The following is a 14,443-nucleotide window of genomic DNA, read 5'->3' as shown; positions in this document are numbered from 1 at the left end:
CATATTATTTATTTATTTATTTCTCATTTTTGTTATTGTTATTCTGAAATGCATTGTCCTTATGTTTTCAATTTATGTCTACGTTTGATGTTAAAAATTGCTAAAATTGATGACTTAAATAATTACCGTATCAATTCAGCAAAGAAAAAAAAAATTAATTACCATATCAGGTAGGACTAGGATCTATGAAAGTGCTAGTGTTTTAAAATGGTATGACTTATGTCTTAAATATTACCGAATCAGGTAGTGTTCAACATGTAAATGCAATTCTATTTTTTTACTTTCTTTGGTAGGTACGTTAATATATCAATAAGTTAAATTTTTTATTCGTTAAATTTATATATAAGTAAATAAAAATTAAAAAATATATATATTTAACAGTTAAAAAAACTTAATATATTTATATGACTGACGTATTTGAGAATTTTTTATTTTTTTAAACATGTTAACCGTAATGAATAATTTTTTTTCTCAAGTAATAAACAAAATTTTCACCGGTATAAGTAACAAAGGGCGCGTTTATTTTCGTTTTTGAAAACTTTTTTCACGTTTTTTGAGGAGTAAAAATGAAAAACAAATGAAGATCATGTTTGGAGACCCATTTTTCAGAAAACAAAACTGAAAACACCGGGCCTGTTTGTTTGTGTTTTCATTTTCGTTTTTCACGGTTTTCAAAGCAAAAAAAATGAAAACGGGTGTTAAAGATGTGTTTGGTGCAAATTTTTTTAAAAAACAAAACCAAAAATGTTTTTATCTTTTTGTGGAAATCAGAAAACGAAAAAAAAGTGTTTTTATTTTCTCATTTTCGTTTTCTGTTTTCTGAAAACGGATTTCACTTTTTTTTTTTTTTTCATTTTCTTCCCTATTTTCTGAAACCGTTTTTGTATTATATATATGTTTATTTAATATATTTATTTAATATATTATTATATAATAAAATTACCAAACGCATTTTCAAAAATAATTTAAAAATAAAACTAAAAACGTTTTCATTTTCATTTTCTTACAGAAAATAAAAACATTTTGGAATCAATTTCAAACGCACCCACCCATTTTCATTTCTTCTTTTTATCTCAAAACACACAATTGATTCTCTTAATGTTAAGCCAGACTTGAAACGACGAGAAACACATGAGACGACGTTGGGAGCTGTGCCGTTGTGTGAATGATCACGAGTGTCCAATGACGACCCCTCAAATCTATCGTCATGCTAAGCTAATCCGTCCGTCCATAAACTCAGTGGCAATCCCGTAATTTTCCCAACCTATATGCCCATATCCGTAACCGCACCGATATTTACAGCCCGGTTGACGTGTCCTAAATGGCGACGCCGAGATCGGCTCTCTCTCTCTCTCAATTCTAATACGTCCTTCTGGAGAACAAACACACCGAGCTCAAATCCTAACCGTCCAATGTATCGACGTCATCGATCCGCACCTTCACATCCAACGGATAAGACCCCTCCAATAATTCACTAGTCCCTTAAACCACGCGGCTTTGCTCACGCACCCGAACCCACGCCACGAACCGCGAGCCCCTTCCTCTAGAGGTTTATCCCGACTCGCGCACTCCAACCAATAGAAGAGAGAGAGAGCGAATTTTAGAGAGAGAAAGAGAGGAATTTTGGGTCTATTTTTATTTTTTCTTTTCATTTGCTTCTGAAACGTTTTCCAACTTACAGAAAGAGTTCGTACATCAAGAAACGAAAAACAGGGTTTTACATGAGAAAAGAAGGGGATTCGAAATTTCCCGACTGTTATTCATCTTCTTCTCAAAAAATCTAGGGTTAGTGCTAAATAAACCTCGAGTTCTTCTTCATTCCAACGGACAATTGCTTTTTAATTTCTGCTTTTTGCGTGCTCTGAATCGGTTCCTGTGGTGTAGAAATATATATATATATATATATATTTATTTATAGACAGATATATACAGGTGGGTGGGTCTGTGTGCGTGCGTATATATATAGAGAGAGAGAGAGAGAGAGAGTGAGAGAGAGAGAGAGAGAGAGAGAGAGAGAGAGATTTTGAGGTTTTGGTTTTGTATGAGATAAGAAGCGGTGTCGTTTTGATGGATGAGATCTGGGAGAGAGCCGTTGAGACGGCGCTGGACGGCCAGACGGACTATGCGGCGGCTCGGACGCTGACGCTCGACGGCGCCGTGAAGTGCGTCCAGGGTCGGCTTCCGCCGCCGAGCCTTCTGGAGAAGTTCCAGAACCTTCAGCACCTGTCCATAGCCAACATCGGCGTCTCGTCGCTTGAGCAGTTCCCGCGCCTTCGGAGCCTGGAGAAGCTCATCCTCTCCGACAATCGGATCGCCGGCGGCCTTGAATTTCTCGTCGAAGCGGGTTTGGATTCGCTCCGCGACCTTGACCTATCGAATAACCGGATTCAATACATCGAAGATCTCGCCCCGCTCGCGCAGCTCAAGCTCGTTTCGCTCGATCTCTACGAGTGTCCGGTCACGCGCGTCAAGGATTATCGATCTAGGGTTTTCGGCTTGATAAAATCGCTCAAGTATTTGGATAAGATGGACGCGGAGGAGAACGAGAGGCCGGAGTCCGATGACGAGGAGGAGGAGGAAGATGAGGAGGAGGATGACCCTGGGAGCGGAGAAATCGACGGCGAGGATCGGCCGTATAGAATGAACAACGGTCACAGCGAGGGGGTTGAGGGAGTTGTTGATGTGGACGAGGATGAGGAGAGTGACGCCGATGAGGAGGAGACGGAGACGGCACGGAGGGCGAACGGACAGAATCATCTGACAAATGGGTTTAGGGTTGCTCCGGTGGAGGGGGAGGGAGGGTATGAGGACGAGGAGGACGGCGATGATGATGAAGAGAACGAATCACGAGAGGAAATCGACGAAGAGGAGGGGGAGGATGACGATGTGGTGGAGGTTCATGAGATTGGCGACAGCGATGAAGAAGATGGGATTGAATATGACGAGGAGGATGATGATGATGATGACGATGAGGACGAGGATGCGGAAGAGGTCGATAATGATGAGGCGGATTTCGCCGAGCCGGAGAGTACGGGGCGGTTGACGAGCACAGAAGGAGAGATTGATGGGCACGAACAAGGGGAGGACGATGGGGATGAGGATGATAATGGAGAGACTGGTGAGGAAGAGCAGGGTGTTGAGGAGGATGGAGAATTTGAAGAAGATGGTGAGGAAGAGGTGAGATTACTTTGCAGTAACATTAACCCTTTATGATCTTTATTACTGCTGTTGTTGTAATGTTAGTGGTATTTTTTTTCCTGTTATTGTTTTTAATTTGTTGGTTGCTTTAACTGTTTGAATTCTGTTGTGCTTTTAGATAGCTGAAGAGAATCAGATTACATTGGTATAATGATTTCTTGTCGTTCTACATGGTTTTTTTTTTTTTTTTGCTTATGGTTGTTTGGAAATTGGTGTTTTGCATGCGAATGATTTTGAGTTCTTTTACTTGTTTTATCCTGTTTTGATTTGTAATTCTGGTGTCTAGTCACTAATGTGAGTCTCTAAATATCGTAGCTGTTCTCAGCTTTGTGTTAGGTTGTGTTCTCTTCATTCCTCCAGTTAAGTCATGCGACTTTTCTGAAACTTAGCTGGAGAGCCTTTTGTTGTAGGGAAGTTGGCCAATATGACAACCTTAGAAGTAGAAAGTCATTTTTACACTCGGACGTACTCGGTGGTATCTCAGTCATTCTTTAAATTGAAATTTTTAAAAAAGTTGTTTTGCATATAAAGCGAAGTTAACGTCATTTTAAAAAGTGCCTGTTTGTTTTACAAGCGGGGAAGGAAAAGCTTTGCTCAGGTTTGGGATGTTCATATTTTAGATGTTTTGTTCTAGGAACTTGATTTTCTGGAAATTTAGGCGATTGATATCGAGAGCATCATTCGGTGAATGGAGCAGTTAATATTGAGTTTGCAGGAACAATTGTTATTAGATCTGTGTAAAGTTGTTTTGGCTTTATTTCCATGGTGTTCTTGCCTTACAATCTTCTGTTATTGTATTGACCAGAGGAAGAATTTGTCGTTTTTCTATTTTTGTTATTTTCCATTCTGGCATTTTCAGTTGGTTTTCTCAGTTCTTTTTAGTTTTCGGTATAATATTGATTTACGATCAGTAAGAGATTTAGTTATGTACTGATTTCCCAACGCTAGGACCTCTATCTGTTGCTGGATTCTGTGTGTTATCCATCTAGTTCAACTGGTAGCTATTTATTGTAGTTTTCTTCTGATTTTCATTAGTCTGGGTTTTGATCAGCAGCCTATTTTAGGCTTAAGAATTACTTTAAGTAATCAGTGATGTACTGGTCATCGGTCTGCTTTACGTGTGGAATTTTTATTTTTATTTTTTTGTTTAGACTTGCAATGTTATTTTTAGTACCAGACTCTCATTATGGTTCTTAGTCCTTTTTTTTTTTGGTGTATTTTTCCTTTCAAGTTATTTTGTTTGTGCCTATGGTTGATCTAATCAAAGATTTCATCGTGATGGTGCTTCCAATAACTTGCTTCGTCAGTTTTTCCCTTTAGTGATATACTGTTTATTATTATTATTATTATTTTTAAAAGTTGTGGTATGTTTGTATTTTGAGTTTGGGCTTTCTTTGATTTGTTGTGCACTTCAGTTTTTCCTGCCCTTTTTTTTTCCTACTGGGGGCATATTTGCCTTTTACAATCTTTTCTTCGTCTTACTCGGAAAATGTTTCCTGGATTGCAGGAAGAAGACTCTGGCGCAGGCTACTTAGTTCAACCAGTGGCACCGAATGAGGGAGAAGACGCTGGAGGTAGCGACATGGAACCAGGGGGGAACGAAGAAGAAGGTGATGATGGTGAAGAGGAGGAAGAAGTTGAAGACGATGATGAAGTTCAGGAGCTGCCTCCCTCTTCTTCGCACTTAAAGAGGAAGAGAGATGAGGAGGAAGATGAAGGTGAGGATGATGAAGATGACGATGATGTTGTTGAGCACAACAAGTCTTCAAAGAAGCATCACTGACACTTACCTAAGATCTTGCATTATTTAAATGTTTTTTCTTCAATGTCCTTTTTAGTATGGAGACCGGGGAACCTTAGATAGATTGGTTGGTAGTGATTTTGGCTCTGAGCTCTCTTCTTTGGACAAATATATAGCAGGTGGGAGATTATTGTATCCTTGTGGTTTCAGTTCAAAAAATCGTTAGTGTTTGTCCCCGCTTGGATCTGTTAGATAGCCGTTACTCTTTGTTATTCAAATGGCAGTTAAGAAGGGTTCACAAGCACATGTTCTTGTTTTGGGGAGTCGGTTTCAAAGAATTGGAGGGAAAACAAAGGAAAAAAAGAGGGTAGTAAACTAAAAAAATTGTTTTTGTTTTTGCTGTCGTTTGCCCAAGCAGTACCTTTTTTTATTTTTATTTTTAAAGGGAACTTGTAAAAAAAAAAAAAACTCGTGTAGATAGGCTTTTTATTCTTCTCTTATTATGTTCCATTCAATCAAATGGGCTATAAGGATTCTGACGTGTTTTGTGTTCTTTATCTTTATCCGGGCCATGTGAGGTGTAATTATTATTTGTTTTCATCTTCCTCCGTGGTCTGTGTACTTGTGGTTGTATGGTGTACATACCAAGTGGCTTTCAGATGTGAGTTTAATGAATCCAAGATGTAATGTTCATGTGACGTGGAACGTTTGACAGGTGGCCAAATTTTGATCAGACGGTTCAACATACATGATACACATTGTTTAAACATCTGAGAAATGTAGAGTAATTCCTCCTCTTGGGTTTGTTTAGATTTGTATTGATTGAAAGTGGTTGGCAGCCGAGCTGTAGTGATTCCATTGATGGAACGTAAAAAGTAGCCAAATGAAAGAATATTCGTACTATACAATTTGCCAGCTGAGCCTTGGTTGAACTTCAGCTCAAGCTGATCAACTTGTAGATAGCTTACTTAAAACTCCAATAATTTAACTGGAATTTCTCTTTTGTCGGCTTCATAGGTGAAACAGAACCGACGTGGGCAGTAGTAGACTATTATTATTATTATTTTTTGTTTAACCTCCTTTTTTTTTTTTTTTTTTTTTTTTTTTTTTTTTTTTTTTTGAAGTTTCAACCTTTTAGCATGTAATTTTGACATGAATAAGTAAAGACAAACAAGTTGCAACATAGACTCCTTTAATTATTGACGGTTTGATTATCAAATAAGTAATTATTATTATTATTATTGTTATTCTTTGCTGAATAATTGTTTTAGTTGTTAAAAATAAAACTTCAGTTCCTATGTTAAGGTGATATTGATAAGGTGGCGCTTTAACATTTCATTTTCTCAGTCACAACATAGAACTCTGATTTTGCAACTCAAACCACCTCTCCCTCTCTCTCACCTCCTCTCTTGTGCTCAACAATACCATGGAAGCCACAAAGATGTTGCTAATCTCTCCACAGCCAACGTCAATGACATCACTACGGGCCAACAAATTCAATGTCAAGTACAGACTAACAAGGCCAACTCACTCCCCACTAAAGGTCCTAGCCATGGCAAAGGAAAGCAATGACGACAGTAGCGGTGGCATTGCAGAGAAAGCAGCCATTGCAGGCGGCTTAGTGTCGACAGTGGTCATCGGTTGGTCACTCTACACCCTTAAGACCACCGGCTGCGGCCTGCCACCGGGTCCCAGCGGCTCAATAGGCGCATTAGAAGGTGTTAGCTATTTAGTTGTCGTGGGAATTGTGGCTTGGTCATTGTACACCAAAGCCAAAACTGGCTCAGGTTTGCCTAATGGCCCTTTTGGGTTATTAGGTGCCGTCGAAGGCCTGTCCTACTTGTCGTTGCTCGCCATTTTGGTGGTGTTTGGTCTGCAGTTTTTGGAGCAGGGCTCAATCCCAGGACCTCTTCCAAGTGACCTGTGCTTTGGCTGAGTTGCTACAATTGAGTATGTCTCTTGTTGTTTAGGATAATGTGTTTTTTTTTTTTTTTTGCTAGGATAATGTGGTTTAGGCCACTAGAATTCTATCCCTTTATTTGTGGCCTTCTTTTATTATCTCCGTTCTCCAAGCTGTCTTGGTGTTATCATAAGAAAGTATATGGTTACTACTTGGTACTGGCACTGCCTTTTTTAAGCTTGGTACTTTTTTGTTCCCCATCCATGTTTGTCTTTGTGATCTGTTCTTGTCATCTCATTTTTGTCGAGAGGCAATTCTTCATCCATGCCCAAAATAGAGAATGTTGCTTCAAAACAGTTGTCATGGCTAATATATGATACAATCTCCTGTTTTATATATGATCTTTTTAACATTTTCATGGGCTTACCAGTTTATTCTTTTGCTTAGTTTATCTTGCTTACGAGGGTATTCTGCTTCCAAAAAACAAAAAGGAGGGTATACTTATTTGTAGTAAGATCAATACTTTGTATCACTGTACACGAATAGACAGATAAATTCATAAGCATTTTAAAAATGATCTTCAGATGCACAAATAGGAGAATATATGGAGGAAAAAACGAGAGAAATTTCTCTTGTATGTCCAAATACACTGCAAAAACAGATTACATGGAGAGAGTAATTGTAGGAAGGATGCTACGCAAAATACAAATAATTGGTGCAATCATTTTCTTGTCTTGCTGTTCCAACAATTCAGAGAAAATTTACTTTAAAAAAAGAAAATTATGTGGACTTCCTTTCGTGTTGACCGTCATACGATTTTGAGTCTAGTAATTAAAAACTAAAGAGGAAAATAAAAAGAGGAAGAGAACATACAAATTTTAAGATAATTTATCTTAATCCACAAACTAGGAGAAGAGAGAAAATTCAATTTTGTAACGTAATTTTAACTTTGTACATTTTACATAATTTTAACGTAATTTTACGTAATTTCAATGTAATTTACCTTCATCCACAAATTTTAACGTAATTTCAATGTAATTTACCTTCATCCACAAATTTTAACGTAATCTTAACTTTGTACATCATTTAAACGTGCCCTCAAAATTATAAAATTAGTTTATTTTTAGTTTCACAAAAAAGGATAAATTACCCAACACTCTCAAATCTCCTAAAATCAACACATTTCCTAACTTGAAAATTGATACACATAGATTCAAACTACTAATAAAAGTAAGGATTAATTTCACAAATATTTCCTGAATTTTGTACCTTGTTTATTTTTACTCCATGAAGTATGTACCCTAGATCAAAATCTCCACCCTCTCCCTGTCCCCCTTCCGTTCTTTCTAAACTATTGATTTTAAGTCAATTCACATTTAAAAGTTAAGAGAAAACATAGAGTTGAGATGTGTACGATTTTCTCTTGTAAATTTCTTCTTCAACATATTGAATTACTCAACGATCGAAAAAGAACATAACTTCACATTGAGCAAAACTTAATAATTTTTTTCTGAATCCTTTTTTCTTGACTTCTTTTTCTGTAACTTTATTGCTCTCGTTACTATAAAAATAGGGTGTCTTCTTTAAACAATTTATTGAGGGAATAGATTTTCAAATACAAAGGGCGTGTTTGTTTCATGGGTTTGGTTCGAACCAGCCCAATTTGAGTCAGCCCAATAACTCAAATAAGTGTTTATTACACCAACGCATCAACTCTAACTCGAATTGTGATCCGAGTTGAGAAGGCAGATTGGAATTCAATGGAGGCTTCAATTCCATTAACTCAAACCTGTCTCTACAGTGATTTGTGCTCTGCCCAACTCGGCCAAAAGCCTGTGGATTCCCTCGTGCCTTACCGTTGGTGTGTTTTTTCCTCTCCTCTTCCCAACGAAAGCTCTGTCGTTCCCCATCATCCACAGAGATGGAAAATTACAGATCTCTCTTGCGTGATTCCACCCCCATGACTTCGAACCTATCTCTACTGTAAAATCTGCTCTGCACAACTCATCAGGCAAACGCCTGTGGGATTCCCTCGCGCCTTACCGTTGTGTTTTCTGTCCTCTTTCCACCTAAAGCTCTCTCTGTCGTCTCCCATCATCCACATCGATGGAAAATTACAGATAAAGCTCTTGAGCCTTGCGTGGTGAACTTTGACCCATTTTCGTTTATGCATGTGGGTAGAACCTTCTCAACCCTCTTCTTCACTTCCCCCAAAACGGGAGGAACTATGTGGAAAAATCTGCGATCGGAAACCTCCGTTGGCGGCTGTTTTGAGCAGATGTGTCCGTAACTGGCGACCTCGAACCCTAAATCGCCGTCATCGGTGGAGAATTTCAAGGTACCCCTGTCGGCGACGGAGAAATTGGGGTATTCCGAGCTCATCTAGATTGGGGTTCTTAGTGGATGCGTACACACGTTCATCCATTGGGTCCAATTCGGTAAGTTCTCTCACCTTCTCCTTTCAATATTTTCTCTGTTCGTGGATGTGAGAATCAGCCTTGTACAGTTCTGTTTTCTATATTCTTTCTGGATATCACAAGAGCTCATCAATGATTTTCACAGTTCTGGTTTCCACATGCAATTTTTTTGCCGTTCTGAATGCTTTTGATTGCTTACCACATGTTTGAGAAAATACCGCAAAGGAACAATGGACTGAATTGCTTGTTTATTTCAGATTTCATGTTTGCTCAATGCATTTCTATAGGCTGCTAGTATTCGGCATGTGGACTGAATCTATATATATATATACATATATATATCATTGACAATGGTGTCTTTTTCACGATACCATTATTAGAGGTTTACACATATATTATTGCCTTGTCCTTGATTGATAATTCAGTAACATTCAAGCATAGCTCATGCCATTAATTACTTGACGAAAAAAGACATAATAGTACTAGTGGGCCACTTTTTTCTTTATATTGAAATACTAATGTACCCATATAAAGTCAAATTGAAGCTTAAGTCAACCAAGACAAGGACAAGATTAGGACACATCAAACCTACACCATTCAAATTAAAAACATGATCTTATGTATATCAACCCCCAACATATCAAGAAGATGAAAAAGGAGGCTAAAAAGCCAGTGAATGTTGCCAATTATCCTATCATTCTCTGCATGTCCATCTGCAAAAGCATGCAGTTTGACATGCTCTGTAAATTGACACTATCCGTGGATACAAATAAAGCCAGTTAAGTCTATATACTTCAACAACCCACTTGAAAATCAAGTCATATACCACATGATTACTTTTACAATTGGACATTTAAATTGTCTGATTTAGGCATAGGAATGAAACTAGGACTGAAATGTTATGGGAGTTTTTAATTAATAGTACGTGTACTTGAGATGGGAGATGCATAGGAACCAAATTTAACTTGTTTAGGTAATTACAACTTAAAAGCTTGCCGTAGCTAGCTAGGTAGCTAGTTGAAGATGTAGCTAGCGTCTTGCATAATGCAAAGACATCAAGTGGTTTGAAAAGGAGAGTCTAGGGAAGTCACATTGATGTTCATCGTCAAAATTAATAGAGGCTGCAGCAGCAGCAGCTGAATTCACATAATCTACCAATCTAGGCAGCCATACACCATCCCTGATTTGCCATAATGTCATTGCTAGCCCTTGTATGTCATACTAATCTGATTTGAGTATTCATGTGGTTTCTTAAACGATTGTCCACTTGTTTATTTTGCAAGTTGTGACACTAGGGAACAAAATATACTATGCTGTGGAAAATTATTATAAGGTCTTGAAAACTTGAATCTGCAAGTTGTGACAACTTGATTACAGTCTTACCATTCTATACTTGTAGGCTTATGCGATTAATTCTCATTTTAAATTCTCATCTCATGTTTCTAATGCATTTTTTCTCTCCCGTTTATATAAATATACTACACCTAATACTTGGATGAGAATATTAGCTCTTCTTCTTCTTCTTGGCCGGATTATTGGCAATGATGAATCATTTTTTTTAATGCATATCAATTTCGTTGTAGCGCTATCCTTTCGGTATTTAGGCATTTATTAGCTGCCGCTTTATTTATGCGGGCTATGATGGATTGAACCATGCCCTAAGTGTAGTGCTCCGAAACTACACAAAAGGGAATGTGATCCCTTACCTGCTACAATAAGGCCTGGTAGCATAACTGCCTTGCCTTAGGGGTAGTGCTCCGAAACTGATGAAGACGTTTTTATACGAATTTCTGAGCCAAATGAGTTGAAACGTATTGCTTTAATCATCCATTCTTCTTTGTCGTGGCATATTGCTCTTTCTTGCCGTGAGTGGTGGTCTTGATGTTATGTATTAGATGCCGCGAAGGAATGAAGAGGACGTGACTTTCTATTGGTCTAAGAAACAAAGACATGCGTTGTTAATCCGCCTTGCGGAACACAATAAGAACAACATACGTCAACCAGAGGCAGTTGATTGGGAGCAATGGGCCACCAAATTATCCCCTCTATTTTCCACTCCCATTCCTCTAGGCCGGGTGAAGGAGGCCAATGAAAGACTGAAAAAGAAATTCAATGCTGAGCTTGCACTTCGCACGAACACCGGTCTCGGATGGGATCCAGTAAAAAATTGTCCAACATGCACGAAGGAGTATTGGAATGACTTCTGCAAGGTTAGTACTTTTTCTATGTACTTCGGCATATATGGTTTCCTAAGATGATTTTGATCCAATTGCTGACTTCCAAGTTGCGTTGTAAACAGTCGCACAAATGGGCAAAGCGTGCACGCAACGACCCACTAAAAAATTACGACCTCTACTACGAGGCCTTCGCGAGTACGCGTGCACGTGGTGCATTTGAATCACGGATGGACGATACTGATGAGGAAAATGAAACCTCACAGCCGCACATAGAGGAGGAGAATGTAGATGGCGGAACCTCTCAAGCTGGTGACACTGAAGGTTTTGTTCGAACAATGCGGAGCGCCTACATTCCTCGGGAAGCCCATTGAATATTGCCTCTTCGTCGCGGCCAATCTCAAAGCGACCAACCAAGAGTGGGGTAAGAATGATGGATCCAGAAGCGAAGATCCTCTTAAAGAGTATAGCCAACACTCTTGAAAGTCGCCAGTCTAGCAAAGGCACTAGTTCAGGTGCTACTCAGCCTGGGGCTACTCAACTTGGTGAAACCCCGAGTTCAAACTTCGACCGTTGCTGTGAAGTCATAAGTGAAATGCTACTTGACGACGAACAGGTTGTAACTTTCAGTGAGTATTTAAACTGGAACCCAAATTGTCAGAACTTGTTCTTACGTTTGAAAGAAAGCCAACGGCTTCTGTATGTGTTGAAAACAATGAAGGCCTTGTCCAATCAACAGACCCCACCTACTGGACCCACATATCCATTCTTCATGCCCTAGGGAACACAATTTATGGGTTCCCAACCATTCCAGATGCAATCCCAGCAACAATTCCTACAACATCATGCATCTTTTCCCCAACAACCCGCGAACTTAAATCAACCACCACCCAACTTTCAACAACCGCATCAAAGTTTTCAACAAGTCCCTCCTAATTTCCGGTAAGGCTCTCCTAATTCACAACGCCCACCACAATACTACATGGGTAATCAATACCCAAACTTTTCAACACCATTTGGTGGAGAATGTAACAACGGAAGACTTATTTGGTACTTATATTGAGTTATCTGTACGCATTTCGTTTAGGTTATTGTAGTTTTTTATTCATGAACTCTCATTTAGTTGTTTAATTGCCGGCTTCTGTACTATGTTATGTAGTGAGTTTACATTATTGTGTTGTATTTTCGAACAAGGTATAATTTACCCCTACGGGCCTTATCCACCTTTCATTTCCTGTGTATGTGTCGTACTATCCATTAATGACATTTGTTTGAGACATGTATTACTTTGAATACTTGCTATTGCTATATTGTTGTCAAATTACTTAGTTGCATATTGGTATTGTAGATCATATACCATTTTCAGGGACCATGTCGAATGCCGGCCCATCAAACCAAGGAAACAACCCCCCTATGGATGGTGATTCTGACTCTGAAGATGACTATATACTTGGTGCTGCCGCAGTGTTCATATGTTGCGCTGATTTCTTGGAAAGACCACTTCCTACTCCAAGAAATAATAGTCATTATACAGGTCATCAGCGTCTTGGTGATTTGCTAGATGGACACGAACTAGTGATCTACAATAAGATAAGAATGGGAAGTGATTGCTTTAAGAGGTTGAGTTGGTTACTTGAACAAAAGAATCTACTAAAGAGTACTAGAAATATGAACGTGGATGAACAACTGATTATATTCCTCACAATTGTGTGTCAAAGCGAAAGTAATAGGGAGACGCAACATCAATGGCAGCATTCGGGTGCCACAATCTCAAAGTATTTTATGATTGTCCTGAATGCCATCTATCGACTTCGACATGATTTCATTACGCCCCCGGACTTTAATACTATCGACCCGTTCATTGAAGCTAGTGGGAGCAAGTACAGGCCTTGGTTTGATGTAAGTCAACATAACATCTTAAACGATTATGTTAAGGTTATGTTACATACCTTCTTTTAATGTGTCGTACTAATGTAGTTTTACTTCGCAGAACTGTGTTGGTGCACTCGATGGGACACACGTTCCTTGCGTTCCGCCGCCCGACAATGCAGAGGTGTGGAGAAATAGGAAGGGATTTATGTCTCAGAATGTTTTGGCTGTGTGTTCATTTGATATGAAGTTTACATACATGCTTGCCGGGTGGGAGGGCTCTGCACATGACGCCCGCGTACTTGAATCCGCCCTTGATGGGCCACAAAAAAATTTTCCAACTCCTCCTGAAGGTAAACATCGTTTCTGCATTGTTAAGTGGTAAAAGATCATATGGTTGTGGCTAGTGCCTTTGTAGAATTTGGAATTTAATTGTCTTTTCGGATGATTTTATAGGAAAATTTTATTTAGTAGATTCGGGCTATGCAAACAGAAGTTGTTTCCTAGCACCATAGCGTGGTAGTACGTACCACTTGCAAGAGTATAGGGCACGCCGTGGATGACTTCGGAGTGAGCGGGAGTTGTTCAACTACACGCACTCATCGCTCTGGAATTGTATCGAGCGCACATTTAGGGTGTGGAAAGCAAGGTTCCGCATTCTCAAGATCATTAACAACTACCCAATGAGGAAACAGGTAAAAATACCTGTTGCTGGTGCGGTCATACATAACTTCATACGCATGTATCAGCATGATGATAGATTTATGACCCAATACTTTCAAGATGGGGTTCTGGTAAGTGAAATTGACCCTCAAAATGCGGAACAAGATGTAAATCAAAATCACAACCCAGATCGGGCAACAGAAGGACCAACAAACACAACGAATCCTAGACAGATGATTCTCCTAAGGGATGAAATGGCAAGGTCCATGTGGCAAACCCAACGAGGGAACAACAATCCATAGTTCACCATGTTTTACAATGTGAACAACGAGCCATTTGAAGCAATGTCTATTTTCACATTTTTTTTCCTATTTTCAGAATTTTTTTTGATTGTGACAGGTAATTTACTCCTTCATTAATTAGTTACATGTATTAACCTATGAATATGACATTTTTAAAAATTAGTAACGTGGAATGTGTC

General features: G+C 38.9%; 2 protein-coding genes across 2 annotated transcripts; both read left to right on the top strand.

Moving 5' to 3' along the window:
- Window positions 1-1,505: 1,505 nt before the first annotated feature.
- Window positions 1,506-5,243, top strand: LOC21397740 (acidic leucine-rich nuclear phosphoprotein 32-related protein). The gene is made up of 2 exons (XM_010096964.2): window positions 1,506-3,177; window positions 4,706-5,243. The coding sequence occupies exons 1-2, from the start codon at window positions 2,068-2,070 to the stop codon at window positions 4,979-4,981; spliced, it is 1,386 nt and encodes a 461-aa protein (XP_010095266.1). The 5' UTR covers window positions 1,506-2,067; the 3' UTR covers window positions 4,982-5,243.
- Window positions 5,244-6,255: 1,012 nt separating this feature from the next.
- Window positions 6,256-7,251, top strand: LOC21397739. The gene has a single exon (XM_010096963.2). The coding sequence runs from the start codon at window positions 6,366-6,368 to the stop codon at window positions 6,873-6,875; it is 510 nt and encodes a 169-aa protein (XP_010095265.1). The 5' UTR covers window positions 6,256-6,365; the 3' UTR covers window positions 6,876-7,251.
- The last annotated feature ends 7,192 nt before the right edge of the window (window positions 7,252-14,443 follow it).

This window comes from Morus notabilis, unplaced genomic scaffold (genome assembly GCF_000414095.1).
Source record: "Morus notabilis unplaced genomic scaffold, ASM41409v2 Scaffold11, whole genome shotgun sequence".
NCBI lineage: Eukaryota > Viridiplantae > Streptophyta > Magnoliopsida > Rosales > Moraceae > Morus > Morus notabilis.
Note: the sequence above shows the minus strand (reverse complement) of the source record. Positions and strands in the feature narration are given on the sequence as shown.